The following is a 14196-nucleotide window of genomic DNA, read 5'->3' as shown; positions in this document are numbered from 1 at the left end:
GTTTTTTGTGGAACAACAGTACAGCTACTCATTATTTCTTAATATTTCAATTCTGAATCTAAAGGGAGTCAGGTACCATGAAAATGAGGATTTAATACACACAGTTCATCTAGTTAAAAATGTTGATGAAAAACAGATACTTACTGAGAATTTTGTTCTGTGTTCATTTCTTCCCTTAAAAAGACAAAATTCTCTCCATCTTCAGGCTCAAATGAACTTATGTCAGGCCCATCTGGATATGGGGTAATTACTCTCCTGACCATAGCTGGAATCTATAGTTGTAAAAGCCATTACATTAAGTTTCTCTTAAGCTGTATGCTAGCAAATATATGATCTCTTGTAAAAGCACCAAAACTGACTGTAATTTAAAACACTTTCACAGATCAAGTAATTAATTATTTAACAAGCTTATAAAGTTAAGTTACGTCTTTAAGCAAAACAGGAGAACTATTTTGACAGACTCAAAATGTCTGTTTCATCTGTCTATAACTCCTGACAAAATATGCTTCAAGATTTTGCAAACATTTATCTTTTACAATTAAAAAATACTGGATTATAATGTGTCTTGGTTTTCACCTTTGCATTAAAGCTCAACTTTCACATTATTCTTCTTACTGATTTTATGATCTATAGAATCACCCTGAAAATTTCACTGGAGATATATAATTTTCTTTTTTTCTCCTTTCTTCCAAGTAGCAGATGCTCTTTTCCACAGGTTTTGCTTACACTTTTTCATGCAACAATTGTTAATTACAGAACATTAATACATTTAATGTGTATAATTCATTAATTCTAAAGACACGATACCGTTGCAGCAGTAGCTAGTGAATAATGAAATATGAGCTCCTTAAGAGTGATAACTGCGACAGCCAACCTCATCTTTTGAGTCAGATGTTTCACATCTAGCCTGTCATCTACAGAACCTGCAGGTATTTTTATTACTCATCTATTCTCATTTTAAACCTAATCAGCTTACACTCAAGTTGTACAACTTACCATTTTCCTGTAATAAACAGAAAGATCCTTCACAACATCATCACTTAAGACATCCAGAGTCCTAAAGGAAAAAAAAAAATTATCTTAGCAGTTTATTAAAAAAACAAAAATCACAGTAATGAAAAATTCAAATTAACATTTTGGATGAATCTCATCTACACAGAATATAAACTAATCAATGCCTTTGCTGTAAGGCAGGATTAAACACACAACCTTTCCACTTACTTTTATTTAAGGTCAGAGCCAATACAGGCCTACATAGTTAAGTAACCATGAACTGGTCATTACTTTCTCTATTTCTGCATATTTTCAAGTTTTCCTGACATGTATCTAAACACCCCAAGTCTATGTAAATTCTCCTACAAAACTCAACCCAACATCCCTACACACTTATGCCAAAAAATAATTCTATAGCAACAAACTGGACTCAACAGAACTGTCTTGTCCATGTGAACAGTTCTCCTTGCACGAAGCTGTCAGGACTAAGTTCTACCTGTCTTAGGTATCAAATTAAAAGTTTTTCTACCCAATACTAACATTTTCAGATTTTCACTAAAATACAGATGCAGTCTTAATCGTAGTCAGAATGCTGCATGTCCTTCAGGCCTAAGGTGAAACAAATCTGAATTCAGAGTAATATTTAAAGCAATTTTATTAGATTTTTCTCTCCAAAATCAAAGGTTAAAATGTTTATACTTTATACAGATGTGACAAGGCAAATGGCTAATATGAATAAACTCCTGTGATACAAGTGGAGCAGCTATGTGACATGGCAAGGAAGTGCTGGCATTCTGAACTGTTTCAGATCTCTAAAAATTTCTTTAGGTGAAAAGAAGTCTAACAAAAAGGACAGTGAGGACTAACAATAGAGACAGATTTTTTTTTCTTTGGCTGGGTCTTTTTGGTGGTTTTTTTCCAGTTTTTGCTAGAAAAGAAGTTCAATCAGTGCTGATAAGATTTGCTCTGAAAAGATGGTATGTACTTAGGAAGCAACCTGAAGACCTGTCCAAGAGAAGGAAGGCCAGAGCACACCTTCAACTTCTTAGAACTTTAGAAGAATCACTGTGGAAAGCAAGGATAATAAATTAATTTGTTCAGCTCTCACTGCAGACAGTTAAAGCAAAAAGACTACCAAATGGCAGGCCCATCCTCTTTGGAAAATGCAGCAGCTATATAATAAACCTACTTAAAATAAATTAAATATGTATAGTAACAATCATGTTTAAAAAAAACCCAAATAATCCTAAAACAAAGCAAACAATCAAATAAACCACACAACTCCCTTCCCCCCAAAAAACCAACCCCCAAACAGAGAACAAAAAAAAACCCCAAGTAGTTTTATGCATCTTCAAAAACACTTCTAAAACCCCAGAAATGACTATGCATAATGTCAAAGCCCACTGAATTCAAGAGAGGTTTTTCCACTTAATTCAGGCTCTTCATGGTAGACAGCAACATACGGTTTTGTTCTATAGAACTGGTACAGTATGTACAGATATTTAACTAGTTTTTCTCTCCCTCTCTGGTAAAAATGAGCCTACCTTTAAACTAGCAGCATTCAGTTGCATTTTAACATTTAACTGCCTGTATTAGTTCTTCCAATCCTTTTGCCTTTTTGAGATGTTTAAATTCAACAGTTAATATATGAACACAAAGGCATTCCTACTAACCTTGCTTCAAGTAAAGCTGCCATATTGAGTCCTATGAACTGCAAGCAGGACAATTTTAGCTGTTCAGCATTATACATGGCTGAGAACTCCAACAGCTCAGCAGCATTCTTTAAAGTAACTGCAGAGAAGAAACAACAAACTAAATTAGATAATCTGCTGCACTATCAAGCAGTAGTTTTTAAGACTTACTGTACAGCAGGATCTAGTAATTGAAACATATTATATACTTCTCCATTCCTAGAAAAAATGCTAATGCTCAAAATGGTTATAAATTATAGCAAGCCCCATGTAACTTTGCAGCAGTTTGAATGCAATGGCTAATTCACAGAAACAAAAAGTCCTACCTGCAAACAGATCAGTTTCAACAGCAGTCCAAAATAAAGGGGGAAAAGCAAGCTAAAAATAGCAAGTTTCATATATAGCATAAATAGTTCTTAAAGTTCCAAATGTTCTAATTTAGTAGGGAAAAAGAAAAAAAATAAGGGGGGTGAGGGGGAGAGAGAGAGGCAGGGATCGGGGCCAGGAGAGAGGAGTGAAATGAAAGTCAGTAAGAAAGCCAAGCAAAAATATCAAGTTATGCAACAACACAGTGTTTTCTAGAAGAGACAGGTCTTCACAGACATACAAAACCAGCACTGTATCAAACAAACAACAGAAGAACTAGTAGAACTAAATACAAGGATAGAAACAGAAACATATAACTAATTTTGTCGTATTTTAAAGAGAAGAAATTTGAATTCAATGAAATAAGGGGGTGTGGGGGGGGTGGTTAGCTTTTTGCTTTTTTTTTTTTTTGTCTTTTTTTTTTCTTTTATTAAAGAGCATGAGATGAAGACAATGATGCATAAGGAATGAAAGATTATGCTAACCGAGAACATTGCTCAGACTAAAGATACAACTGTTAGCTGTGCAATGAACAGCAAAACATAATCAGTGCAAAGGAATATAAGCAAATAATTCTGTGCTGAAAAAGGCAAGAACCTCTAAAAACCCTATTTTTTATTCTCTGACCCTTCATAATACAAGCGAAAGAACTCACGTTTTTCTGCAATGGCTACTTCACAGATTTCTTTGAGTCTGGATATAAGAAGTTGGTCTGCTACCACCAGAACGTTACACATGAATTCCACGTTTTGAGAATCTGGAAAACAAAGCATCACGTAAATGCTGTGGGCAAATCAAAAGCAATTATCACACATACAGCTTCAATGAGATTTTACCAAGGGACAAATATAATGGCTTTGCAAATTTCCGTGGGATTTTCACAGCACAAGGAATAGCTTAGAAGAGCACTGACAGTCAACTTTTTTAAGCAATAGGAGAGAAAAGGAAAATTGCAAAAGAAAAGAAACCTAGGGTACAGCTATCACCTCACACTCTTAAGCAGAAGGCATAAAAATTGGGATTTTTTTTACATATAACTTCAGCACAAGCACGTTAAGTACTGAATTTCTATATTAAAAATACAAAAATTGCAACAGCTGCAGTTGAAAATATGTTAATTGCACCTTTTATGGCAAGAGCTTCATCTGTATACAGGTAATCCACAATTATCTGTAGTATGTCAGAATGGATTGGCATTTCCAGAGCTGAACAACAGGTAGCCTAAAAGTATTTAAAAAAAAAAAAAAAAGAAAAGAAAAAAAAGAGTAAGAGAAGCTGAGTGCTTGGAATAAAATACAACATTAAGACAGTAATTATATTTAGCAAATGACTCAGACTGAGGGTCATATTTTCAAAGTTAAACAATTATTTAAGCATTTGTACAAAATCTGTTCAAGTTCTCCAATTAAGAATTGACCGTAGTAGAGCAATTAAGATCTGCCCAAACTTCTGAATAAATATACATAAAACAATTCGGTGTTTCATCACTTTGATCATCTTATCTTACAATCCTCTTTGATGATATTACTTTACCCACAATTGTCTAAAAGTAGAACTACAGGAATCCCCTATGCAACTACTGAACTGTTTTCCTTTCAAGGTCAAAAGATCTAGTGAAATCACAAGTTCCCAAGGAAAAACGAAATTAAAATAGTCATTACTGTTAATCTCTCTGAAAACAAGGTCCTCATCAAACCCTCCATTTGAAGGACCATCCTAACCATTAAAGTTTTTGTATGAGCAAACATTAGCCAGTAAATCATGTGTCCCCATTCACTTTTTATATAGCATCACTGCTTAACAACTTTGGTTTATTTCAAGTGGTACTGAAGTAAAGCTTCATACTAAAATATTTCTTTTGCTTTAGAACATGCTACTGGTAATGACATATTTTCCATCTAAAGTTTAAAACCTCTTACAGACATTAAGATTTTTATACGACATCTAGAGCACTTGATTCACAAAATATTTATTTATTAATTTAGGTTGATTTAGATTTACTTATGAAATAATAGATAACTTATGAACTACATACAATTGATATAGAAATCAATGATACAAATGGACATTAAATGCTTAAAAAAACCGCCTTAAATCCATCATTTGTCTCACAGTGTTTTAATTTGTTTCCTCAGGGTTGACTGAGGAAAAGGTAGCACGGTAACTTAGAGGTGAAGTTCTGTTTTGCAGCAGAAGAGAACTGTCAGTACTTTAGCAGGTTCTTAGATTTACATATTGCCAGAAAGCTATGAAACTGAAAAAACTCCTGCCACTGCTTTAGCTTTCAGTCTCAGAAAAATGCTTCTCCACTTACACCTCTCCTCTCTTTCCATAAACATTTTCAATAGTATTCAGATACTTAAACAGAGGTATTTAGTGAAATTACAATGTCCAGGAACAACCAGGGCATTGACACACAGCTAGCAAATAGGAACCATGACAAATTAAAGATCTACATCTTTTGAAGCACCAGTTGATGACTAAGTAGAATAGTCCTTGATATTCTCTATTTCATTAAACAGCAGAAGTCAACTGGAGGTTCTATACATTGACTCTTTATCCTGTTGTATCTTGTACTCACTACAGGACAAGCTATTCCAAACTGCATATTATTTAAATTGTAAGATCTTTTACAGAAAGAAAATGAAAATTCATTCAAAGCAGTATCCCGTAACTCCAGTACTTTTTATAAATCCATGAACTAGCTCAAACTAAACCTCTAAAACAAAAGCAATACTGTAATTTCCCCTGATATACAGTATTACATTTACTACTCTCATTTAATACACAATGTAAATAGCACAAATGTAGAGTAACCAAAAATGTGGTTTGTGGGTTTTTTTCTTGCAAACAAGACCCAAGAATCCAGCCTTTCCCTTTCCCCATTATTTAGGTTATCTTACTATAGGAAAAAGCTGAAAATCTCTCACTTATTTGATGCGAAAAAAACATAGCGCCACACGTGTTTGGCAAGCTTACCTCAATCCATGAGCTGCTTAACATGCTGTGAAAATAATCTGTAAAGAAAGGCATTTCAGTTCAAGATGCAAGAAAATGACAGTTAAAAGAGACAATATGACTTATGTTATATAAATATATATAAAAATACACACACATACCAAGTCTTGCACAAAGTACACACTTATGACACGGGAATTCCTTTCCATCTAAAGATTTCAGGGTCACATCGCAGAGGTATGAACTAGAAGATATTTAATAGGATCAAAACTGTGACTATTCAGAAGACCTACAAGCTGTAAACTCTACAAATGAATGCTAATTTTAGCAAGTTAGGATTTATTCTTTGAAATAAAACACACCTGAACTTTAATAATATCACAGAAAATGAACCCAAAAGTACAAGCACAATAGCTTTCGGAGAGAATTTTTTTTTCCAAACTTGAGCTCTCAAAATTCTATCTGAAGTATTTCCTTCAAAATAAGATCAATTACCACTATGATCAAATAAATTAATTATGGCTAATTTTAGTCAATCTTAAATGGTCTATGTTAAGTTACAGATTTCTTTTATATCAGTAGCTACTATAGGCTTTCATGATGCATTTTAAGAGTGCAATAATCCAAATTCTGTTAAGAAGTTACTTTTATGCAATGCTGGTTTTACTATGTAAATAAGACTATTCAAGACTTTGGGTATAAATAACTCAATCACATCAATGGAATTAAAAAAACAATATCACTTAGCTAAAAGCAAATTAGAAAAAGTATTATCCATTTGCTTATTTCCAATCTGTGTAGTCTTATTGTCACAGTAAACACATTTACAGAAGTCAAATTGCTTTTGACTGAATTACCCACAACACTTCTCCTGACATTAGCATTCTATGACACAGTTAACCCACAACACATTGAGGTACAGTAAAAAGAAACAAAAATACACCACACGAAATCTATCCCAGATTACTAATTTAGAGATCAGTCTATAAGCATCTAGAAAGAACATCCAAACATGAATTACTGTGAAAGAGACAAGTGTACACCAGAAGTGAAAATGCTGCTATCAACCTTAGTTTGCACTTAATAGAGAAAGAGATAACATTAAAGGAAGATGATGGGGGTAGGAGAAGCTTGATTTAAAAAAAATTACCATTTCTTCTGATTTAATTTTGGTTTGTTCCCATTCTTCTTGTTGACAACAATAATTTTTCCATTTTCTAACCTGACTCCATCCAACCTGCAAGTCATTAACATTAGTAATAAGCAATACAATTAGTAGACAGTTCAAACCATTAAGAACAGTTCCACCAAGTAACAGTACTTCAGTGGTCTCATATTGTGAATATGAAAAAAAATCAAAATGATTCATCACAGAAAACTATAAAAGGGCCAGTTCTTATTTCGAAGTCTTCACTGTAGATGTAAAATACAACTGACATTCTTTCCACATCTTAGCTGTCTTATTTATTATCTTAACTGAAAGCTATATTGTATAGTTAAGGCCAAAGTCCCACATGTCAAAATGTACAAATAATATATACTGCTACCAGTCAGTTATCTGAGTAAAGACAGCAGTTTAGAAGAGATGCATGTTTCAGCACAGGCTTTTTTAGCATCCTAATTCATCAGAGAGGCTCATGAATGGGATGGTAAAGACACAGGAGTACTGCTGGCAGATTACAAAGTAACACACTTCCAAAGGCAAAGTGCTTTACCGTGGAAATTTTACTCAGGAACACAGTTTTAGCAGCAGTTTCACATCTTTGCTGTGTGTGCAAAAACTACAGCAAAGAAAACTGTCCTGAAAAAGCTCATTCCCTCTTTTGAAAGGACAAATGCAGAAAAGAAACCCTAGACAACTGTGTAATACTGTTCTACAGAGACATTTGGTCTCAATTCCATTCGTTTCACCACGTAACATAAAATTAACAACAGTTAAACAAGAATTCAATTTTGCTTTGGGTTGTTTTACACAAAATATGTTTGTTGTCTATGGAAAAACTGCTAGACTATGGACCACAGTATAGAAATTAGTCAATCTAAAACTCAGTTAGATCAGCTGTCTCTAACAAAACAAGTACTGATGTTTTAAAACAGCCATTCTGGAAAGTCACATGATCTATATCAGATATCAAATCCCATAGAGCTCATGCCTTAAAAAATACTGCCACAGTTTAACCTGGCTGGCAGGTAAGCGCCACACAGCTGCTCACTCACTCTCCCCCACCCACCCACCAGTGGGAGGGATAGGGGAGAGAACCAGGGAAAAAATAGTAAAATTCGTGGGTTGAAATACACAGTTTAATAAAGTATAAAAGCAATGGAAAATATTAATAATAATGGTCAAATAAAAAACAGTTGACACACGATGCAAGAGTTCACCATCTGCCAACCAATGCCCACTTCCTAAGCAGCATCCCACCACCATTTCCTCCCAATTTTTATTCTAACATAAGTGTCTTTACTTACATTATTGTCATAACAACTAAAGTTAAATCAGCTGACATAAAAACACTCCATGAAGACTTTGTTATAATATAAATTTAATATATATATAATATAAATATATAATTTCCTTTCACCTACCTTCCACTTAAATTGCTGAGTCCAAATTTCTTTGCTGCACTTTGCAACATTTTAATGAGGTTAGCTTCTTCACCAGCTTTGCCTTTTTTAGATTTGCTCTTCTGTTTTTCATTCAGAACTTGTACTTGGTTATTTCTATAAATCTCAAATGCAGACTTTCCATTAACATTTTCATCAAAACTCATTTTGCTCAGATTAGAAATTAAAGTATTTTGATATTCTTCTGATTTTTCTTTATATGGGATTTTTGGTTTATAACCATGAGTCAAAAGATCGCAAGTATCAGTGTATATAAACTGCAGGAGGTATGCAAACAGATCTGGATGAACTTTCTCTATCACATAAAGATCACATCCAACAGCATCTTCATCTTTACGGTAGATGTCTGGAGTGTCTAGCTGGTTGTCACTGGAAACAAACAGCTTCCTGAAGAAGTCAGAGCGTACAGCCAAGATGTATTTGTGCACGGGGTACGTTCTTGTGCCAATCTGAAAAGTCACATCATGGATGCTGTCCATTTCATCTGTTTCATCTAACAGTTTGCCAAAATCCATTCCAAAACTTGATAGTGACACACTTGGAATTTCATAGAGACTAGAATAAAATGAAATACATTAAAAAAACCAAAATCTACAAGCTTCACAAAACTTTACATACTATGTTTGATGAGGAAGATGAGGTTGCTTCTGTTTGGTTTGTTTGGGTTTTTTCTTACATTGCTGCACTACTCAACATTTCTTGTCCTATTCTTCACAAAAATAACTAATAATATGGTATTTAGGCAATTACACCACACATGTAAGACCTCCCTAGCTTCAGAATATCAAATATGGTATTTTGTCTTTATAATGTACCCAATAAATATGTATTATCAGAACTATCTTATCTTCATCTCATTTTTCCAAGAAGAAAACACAAAAATGTTTGCTGTATTTCATATTACAAACCAAAGTAATATGGAAAAAAAACCCCTAACGCTTAGCTGTTTATCAGATATATTGGAAACTATTGTGAGAGTATAAGAAACATGGTTCAGTATTCTACTTATTTATTTTACTTTATGCATTTTTCTTCAAACAAGTAAAAATTCACTTTTCACTTCTATTTAAAATCTGATTATTGGTGATTACTGAAGAGGTGAATTTCTACAGTATTTAGAACTCAGAGTGTGTTAGGAAATGTAGGGCAAACACTTGCCTTAAACACCTTAGATAAAACAACACTGTCTATACAAATTATGCAAATATGCTAGCTGAGGCTTTTGGGTAACTTCAATCTAGTTACTAACAAGTGTGTCCTCTAGCAGGATGGATAACCGTATTTACTGTGACTTCTGTATGAGTCAAAAATAGTTTGGAAAAGAATGATTCAATTGCAATCACACACAAAAACGCGAAACATTACCATTGGTGTTTTAAATATACCTGGTTTTAGGATCTGACTGTAATACAGCAAAATTGCAGCCACTAGGGTCAGTGGCAATACTAACAGCTCGGTGGACAAAAGTTAGCTTCTGAAGTCGAATTCTTTCATACACACTGTTTGCATCATGTTCACAAGACACATCGCATGAAGAATTCTGAAGGCTCGATACAAGTTCTGTTAAAAAAAAGTAAATACAAATCATAGAAAGATCCTGATAATTAAAATGCAACAAATAAAACAAAAAGGCAAGACTGACTTTTGTATGTCCACTGATGGAGTCACTGAATAAGACTAAATCATGCTGAAGATTTCAGCTAGCTTATATACAGCATATATAGGAGGAGAACTTACCCAGAACTTCCTGCGGAAGTGTTTTGCCACTTCTTATGTAAGGGAAAACACTCCACCTAACATTCAATGCAACCTCTTGCAGAATGAAACAAGCTGTGCATCAGCGTACAGCCGTGTAAGACTGTTCTCTTTTCCTGTCAAATCATTATAACAGAAATAACACAATTGCCTTTGGATTTCATATTATATCTGTTTAAATTATACCCAAACTAACCAAATACTATTGAAATAACATGAATACATCTCTGAATGCATCTCTAGAATTTTCCATTATCTGGTAATTGAAGACATGCACACCATTCACAACATTCATTAAAACCTTGCAAAAAAACAGAAGCCCTTATTCATTACAAATCACTGATGAATATCACAGATGTTCATCTATATGAGAGGAAATGGCCTTAAGTTGCACCAGGGCAGGTTCAGATTAGACATTAGAAAAAAAAAATTCACTGAAAGTGTGGTTAGACATCGGAAAAAGTTGCCCAGGGAGTTGGTGGACTCATTCTCTCTGGAAATATTCAAGAGGCACCTGAGGATATGGTTTAGAGATGATTATGGTGGTGCCAGGCTGACGGTTGCACTAGATGATCTTGAAGGTCTCTTCCAACCTTGAGGATTCTGTGTATGTGTCATTGTGTGTGATCAACTAGGCATTCACCTAGTCAACAGGTGTGGATTCTGAAGTTTCCCTGAAGACAATAAAAACTACAAAAAAGAATAGCAATAAGCATAAAAAAGAGTGCCTACAGACACATATCAGCACCAGGACAAACAGCAAAAAGGAGATGCATTCGGTGCTTCTGTACTATGTGCTGTGTAGAACAAAAGAAAGTAGCAATTGACTGTGCAACTCTGAATTAAAAAACAGAGGAAAGATTTTTACTGTGAAAGAATACAAAAATGGACTGAAAACTGAAGATGGATCTCAGTATCAAAGGAAGTCGAACTGCAACATACAGTTATAAAGTTCAAATACATCCCTGAAAAAGAGCTGACAGTTTCAATTAAAATCTTGTCCTGTAGCAGACAGGCAATACGAGCCAAGCTAGTAAGGTGGAAATTGCTCTGGACCCTGTATTCTGCCAGGTAAGGGTCAAGCAAACACGATAAGGTTTCACACACTTAGCAGCACAAGCAAGAATATGCTCCTTCTTTGGGTTAATGCCAATTCTCTTAGGACTCATTATCTAATATGTGACAAGATCACTGCACTAGACCCTCGTGCTCCTATTACTCTTCAGAAGCACTTTTCCTCCCAGGAATCTCCACCTAAAGTTTAACTGAAGGCTGCAAAATAAGTAAATCTTAGTATTACTGAGGAAAGTGTAGAGTAGGAGTCAATACTAACAACCATCAGTCACAGAGGGAAGAACAAACTCACCACATAATATGGTTAGACTGTAAAGATTCGATTTAACTTTTATATTAATTTAAAGCACTTAAAAGCCATTGAGAAATCATGGCTAACCTTTCTTTTCTGAGATTTTTTTCCCTTCTTCCAGCCACTTCCCTGTAAAGGCTTCACCATCCTGTGTGACAAACATTATTTCGTTCCCATTTAAAGCAACATCAGACATGAAGACTTGCCGGCTATATACCCAACGGCACTGCTTCATGGAGCTGTTAGATGACTTCCAGCAGAACACCTACAATAAAAATATTTTAGAGAACGGGGAAATCTTCATATCGTATAAAAGCAGTCACATATTACACACTACTTTTTTAAACACAAGAACATACCACCTCTAAGTTGCATATAAAAGGAGAAACATATTCTTCAAAATTTTAGAATAAAGTCTTATGAGCATCAAAGAACCCACAAGTAAAACAGGGAAAATCTATTATGATATCAAGATCCATTTGCCCATGAAGGGCATTTGAAAAGTTTCTCTGAATATTCAAATATCTTCAAGGCAGTAATATACAGTACAGGTTTTACTGACACGTCAACAAGAACAGCAAAAGGTGTCATCAAGTCAAGAAACAGGTTTCACCTAGTTCTTAATTTACAGCTTTGCCCAAGTGGTTTGCTTATAAATCAGACAAAATTCAAAGCTAGCACACCAAAAATTTAAACTGTTTCCTGCTAATTGTTTGACAAAAATCTTAGATTTCTCTATACTAGCCAAGGTTTTGAAATGGAGACCATGACCAAACACATTCAAAATATTCAACAGGAATGTGAAACACTGCATGCACAGCAAGTCCCCAACAAGGTAAACTGTACATGTCAAGGAAGCGAACATAAAGAAATAGTCGCAAGCAAGGTAAAGCCCAGACATGGCATTAACAGCACTAAGGTCAGACTTTCATCTTCTCCCATTGAAGGGCTTGCACAGGTCTGTTAACACCTACATAAGGAGAGGACAAAAGAACCCGAGCAACCTATTTCCTTTCCCGTCCCTCGAGCCCTACAGAATCACAGAATGGCTGAGGTTGAAAGAGATTTCTGGAGGTTATCTAGTTCAAACAGAACTACCCAGAAGTAGCCGCCAAGGAACACATCTAGACAGTTTTTGAGTATTTCCAAGGATGGTGATTTCACAACCTTCGTGGGCAACCTGTGATAGTGCTGGACCACCCTCATAATGAGAAAAGTGCTTCCGGATATTCAGACAGAGACTCCTTTACTTCAGTTTGTGCCCTCTGCCTCTCGTTCTGTCACTGGGCACCACTGAAAAGAGCCTGTCTCTATCTTCTTTACATCTCCCTTCAGGTACACATTCCTAAGATCCCCCTTGAGCCTTTTCTTTTCTAGGTTAAACAGTACTTCCTTAAAGGAAGTATAACCAAACCAGACCAGGAAGCACTGATTTAGGAAATAGAAGTATTAAGATCACATCCCTTTCCTTACTCAATAATTTATAATGCCTAGAAGCACTAAAGATCCCAGTACTTGTCAGTATGAAATGTACATTGACATAGTTCCACTGATGCAGGAAGATAAAGTAGTTTCTTACTGCTAAAGCAGTGTCCCAAAGATGTTAAAAGGGCACTACCAATACCACAGATGCTAGAGGTTAAAACTCACATGCACAAATACTACACTGACCTAATGAACAGATAAGGGCATCTCAAAACATAATTCAGTCAAGGGCAAGGAAAGAAAAGGAAATACCCACATAGCTCCCTTATTTTGATATACAAGATCAGTTTTTAACATTCTTTAAAAGGTATTTCAGTAAGAAAAATTTTTTGTAAACACCACTAGATGGCACTGAAGGCTTAACTCTCCCAAGGAGCAGATCTTAGAAAAGGCCGAGATTCTGAAAGGTCCTGTAAAATGGGACTTTATTATGGGAAGAAAACAATAAATCCACCACAGTATTCCAGTTTTAAGACAACACAGTGTCTACATTTAACTATAAATAACTTACTCTTCCAGCTTCATCCAGTGTCAGAATGCAAATCTTCTGACCTCCATTTTCTTTAAGATGCTGGGTATCTACCTTATATTCCAAATATCCCCCACTGACAAGAACTTTTTTAAGGTTCAGTTGTCTAAAAGAATACAAAAGGTTAAATTCGTATTTCTTTATTGTGTATTTATGTTACTTCTATGACAGTTATTTTTTTTGTTTATAAAGCAGTAAAAAAAATATAGTTGAGGCAGTGACACTGAAAAATTACTTATGTTTAATTCTGCCCCACTGATACTATTAGCACAACCGCTAGTAGTATTCTATTGCTACTATAATAGTATTCTACTACTACTATTAGCAGACTAATTTTTGTTTTAAGTAAGCACATTGTATCTACAGGTTCTTCACAAAATTCCATTAGTGAAAACCAGTAGATGATGCATCTTTGATTTCAGAATTAC

General features: G+C 34.8%; 1 protein-coding gene across 4 annotated transcripts in view; it reads right to left on the bottom strand.

The window, feature by feature from the left end:
• Positions 1-14196, bottom strand: part of IBTK (inhibitor of Bruton tyrosine kinase) — a 56665-nt gene that overhangs the window by 22373 nt on the left and 20096 nt on the right. For 2 of the 4 annotated variants that reach the window (XM_032682617.1, XM_032682620.1), the window contains exons 9-20: positions 13751-13874; positions 11842-12019; positions 10019-10193; positions 8595-9188; positions 7159-7245; positions 6170-6252; positions 6030-6067; positions 4175-4271; positions 3706-3807; positions 2667-2784; positions 997-1057; positions 145-272 (exon numbers count right to left, since the gene is read on the bottom strand). In XM_032682617.1, the coding sequence (XP_032538508.1) occupies positions 145-272; positions 997-1057; positions 2667-2784; positions 3706-3807; positions 4175-4271; positions 6030-6067; positions 6170-6252; positions 7159-7245; positions 8595-9188; positions 10019-10193; positions 11842-12019; positions 13751-13874 (1785 nt within the window). Of the gene's footprint in view, positions 1-144; positions 273-996; positions 1058-2666; positions 2785-3705; positions 3808-4174; positions 4272-6029; positions 6068-6169; positions 6253-7158; positions 7246-8594; positions 9189-10018; positions 10197-11841; positions 12020-13750; positions 13875-14196 lie in introns of all 4 variants that reach the window. The other 2 variants (XM_032682616.1, XM_032682619.1) reach the window with 1 other exon arrangement.

The sequence above is a fragment of the Chiroxiphia lanceolata genome, chromosome 3, assembly GCF_009829145.1.
Source record: "Chiroxiphia lanceolata isolate bChiLan1 chromosome 3, bChiLan1.pri, whole genome shotgun sequence".
NCBI classification, from domain to species: domain Eukaryota; kingdom Metazoa; phylum Chordata; class Aves; order Passeriformes; family Pipridae; genus Chiroxiphia; species Chiroxiphia lanceolata.
Note: the sequence above shows the minus strand (reverse complement) of the source record. Positions and strands in the feature narration are given on the sequence as shown.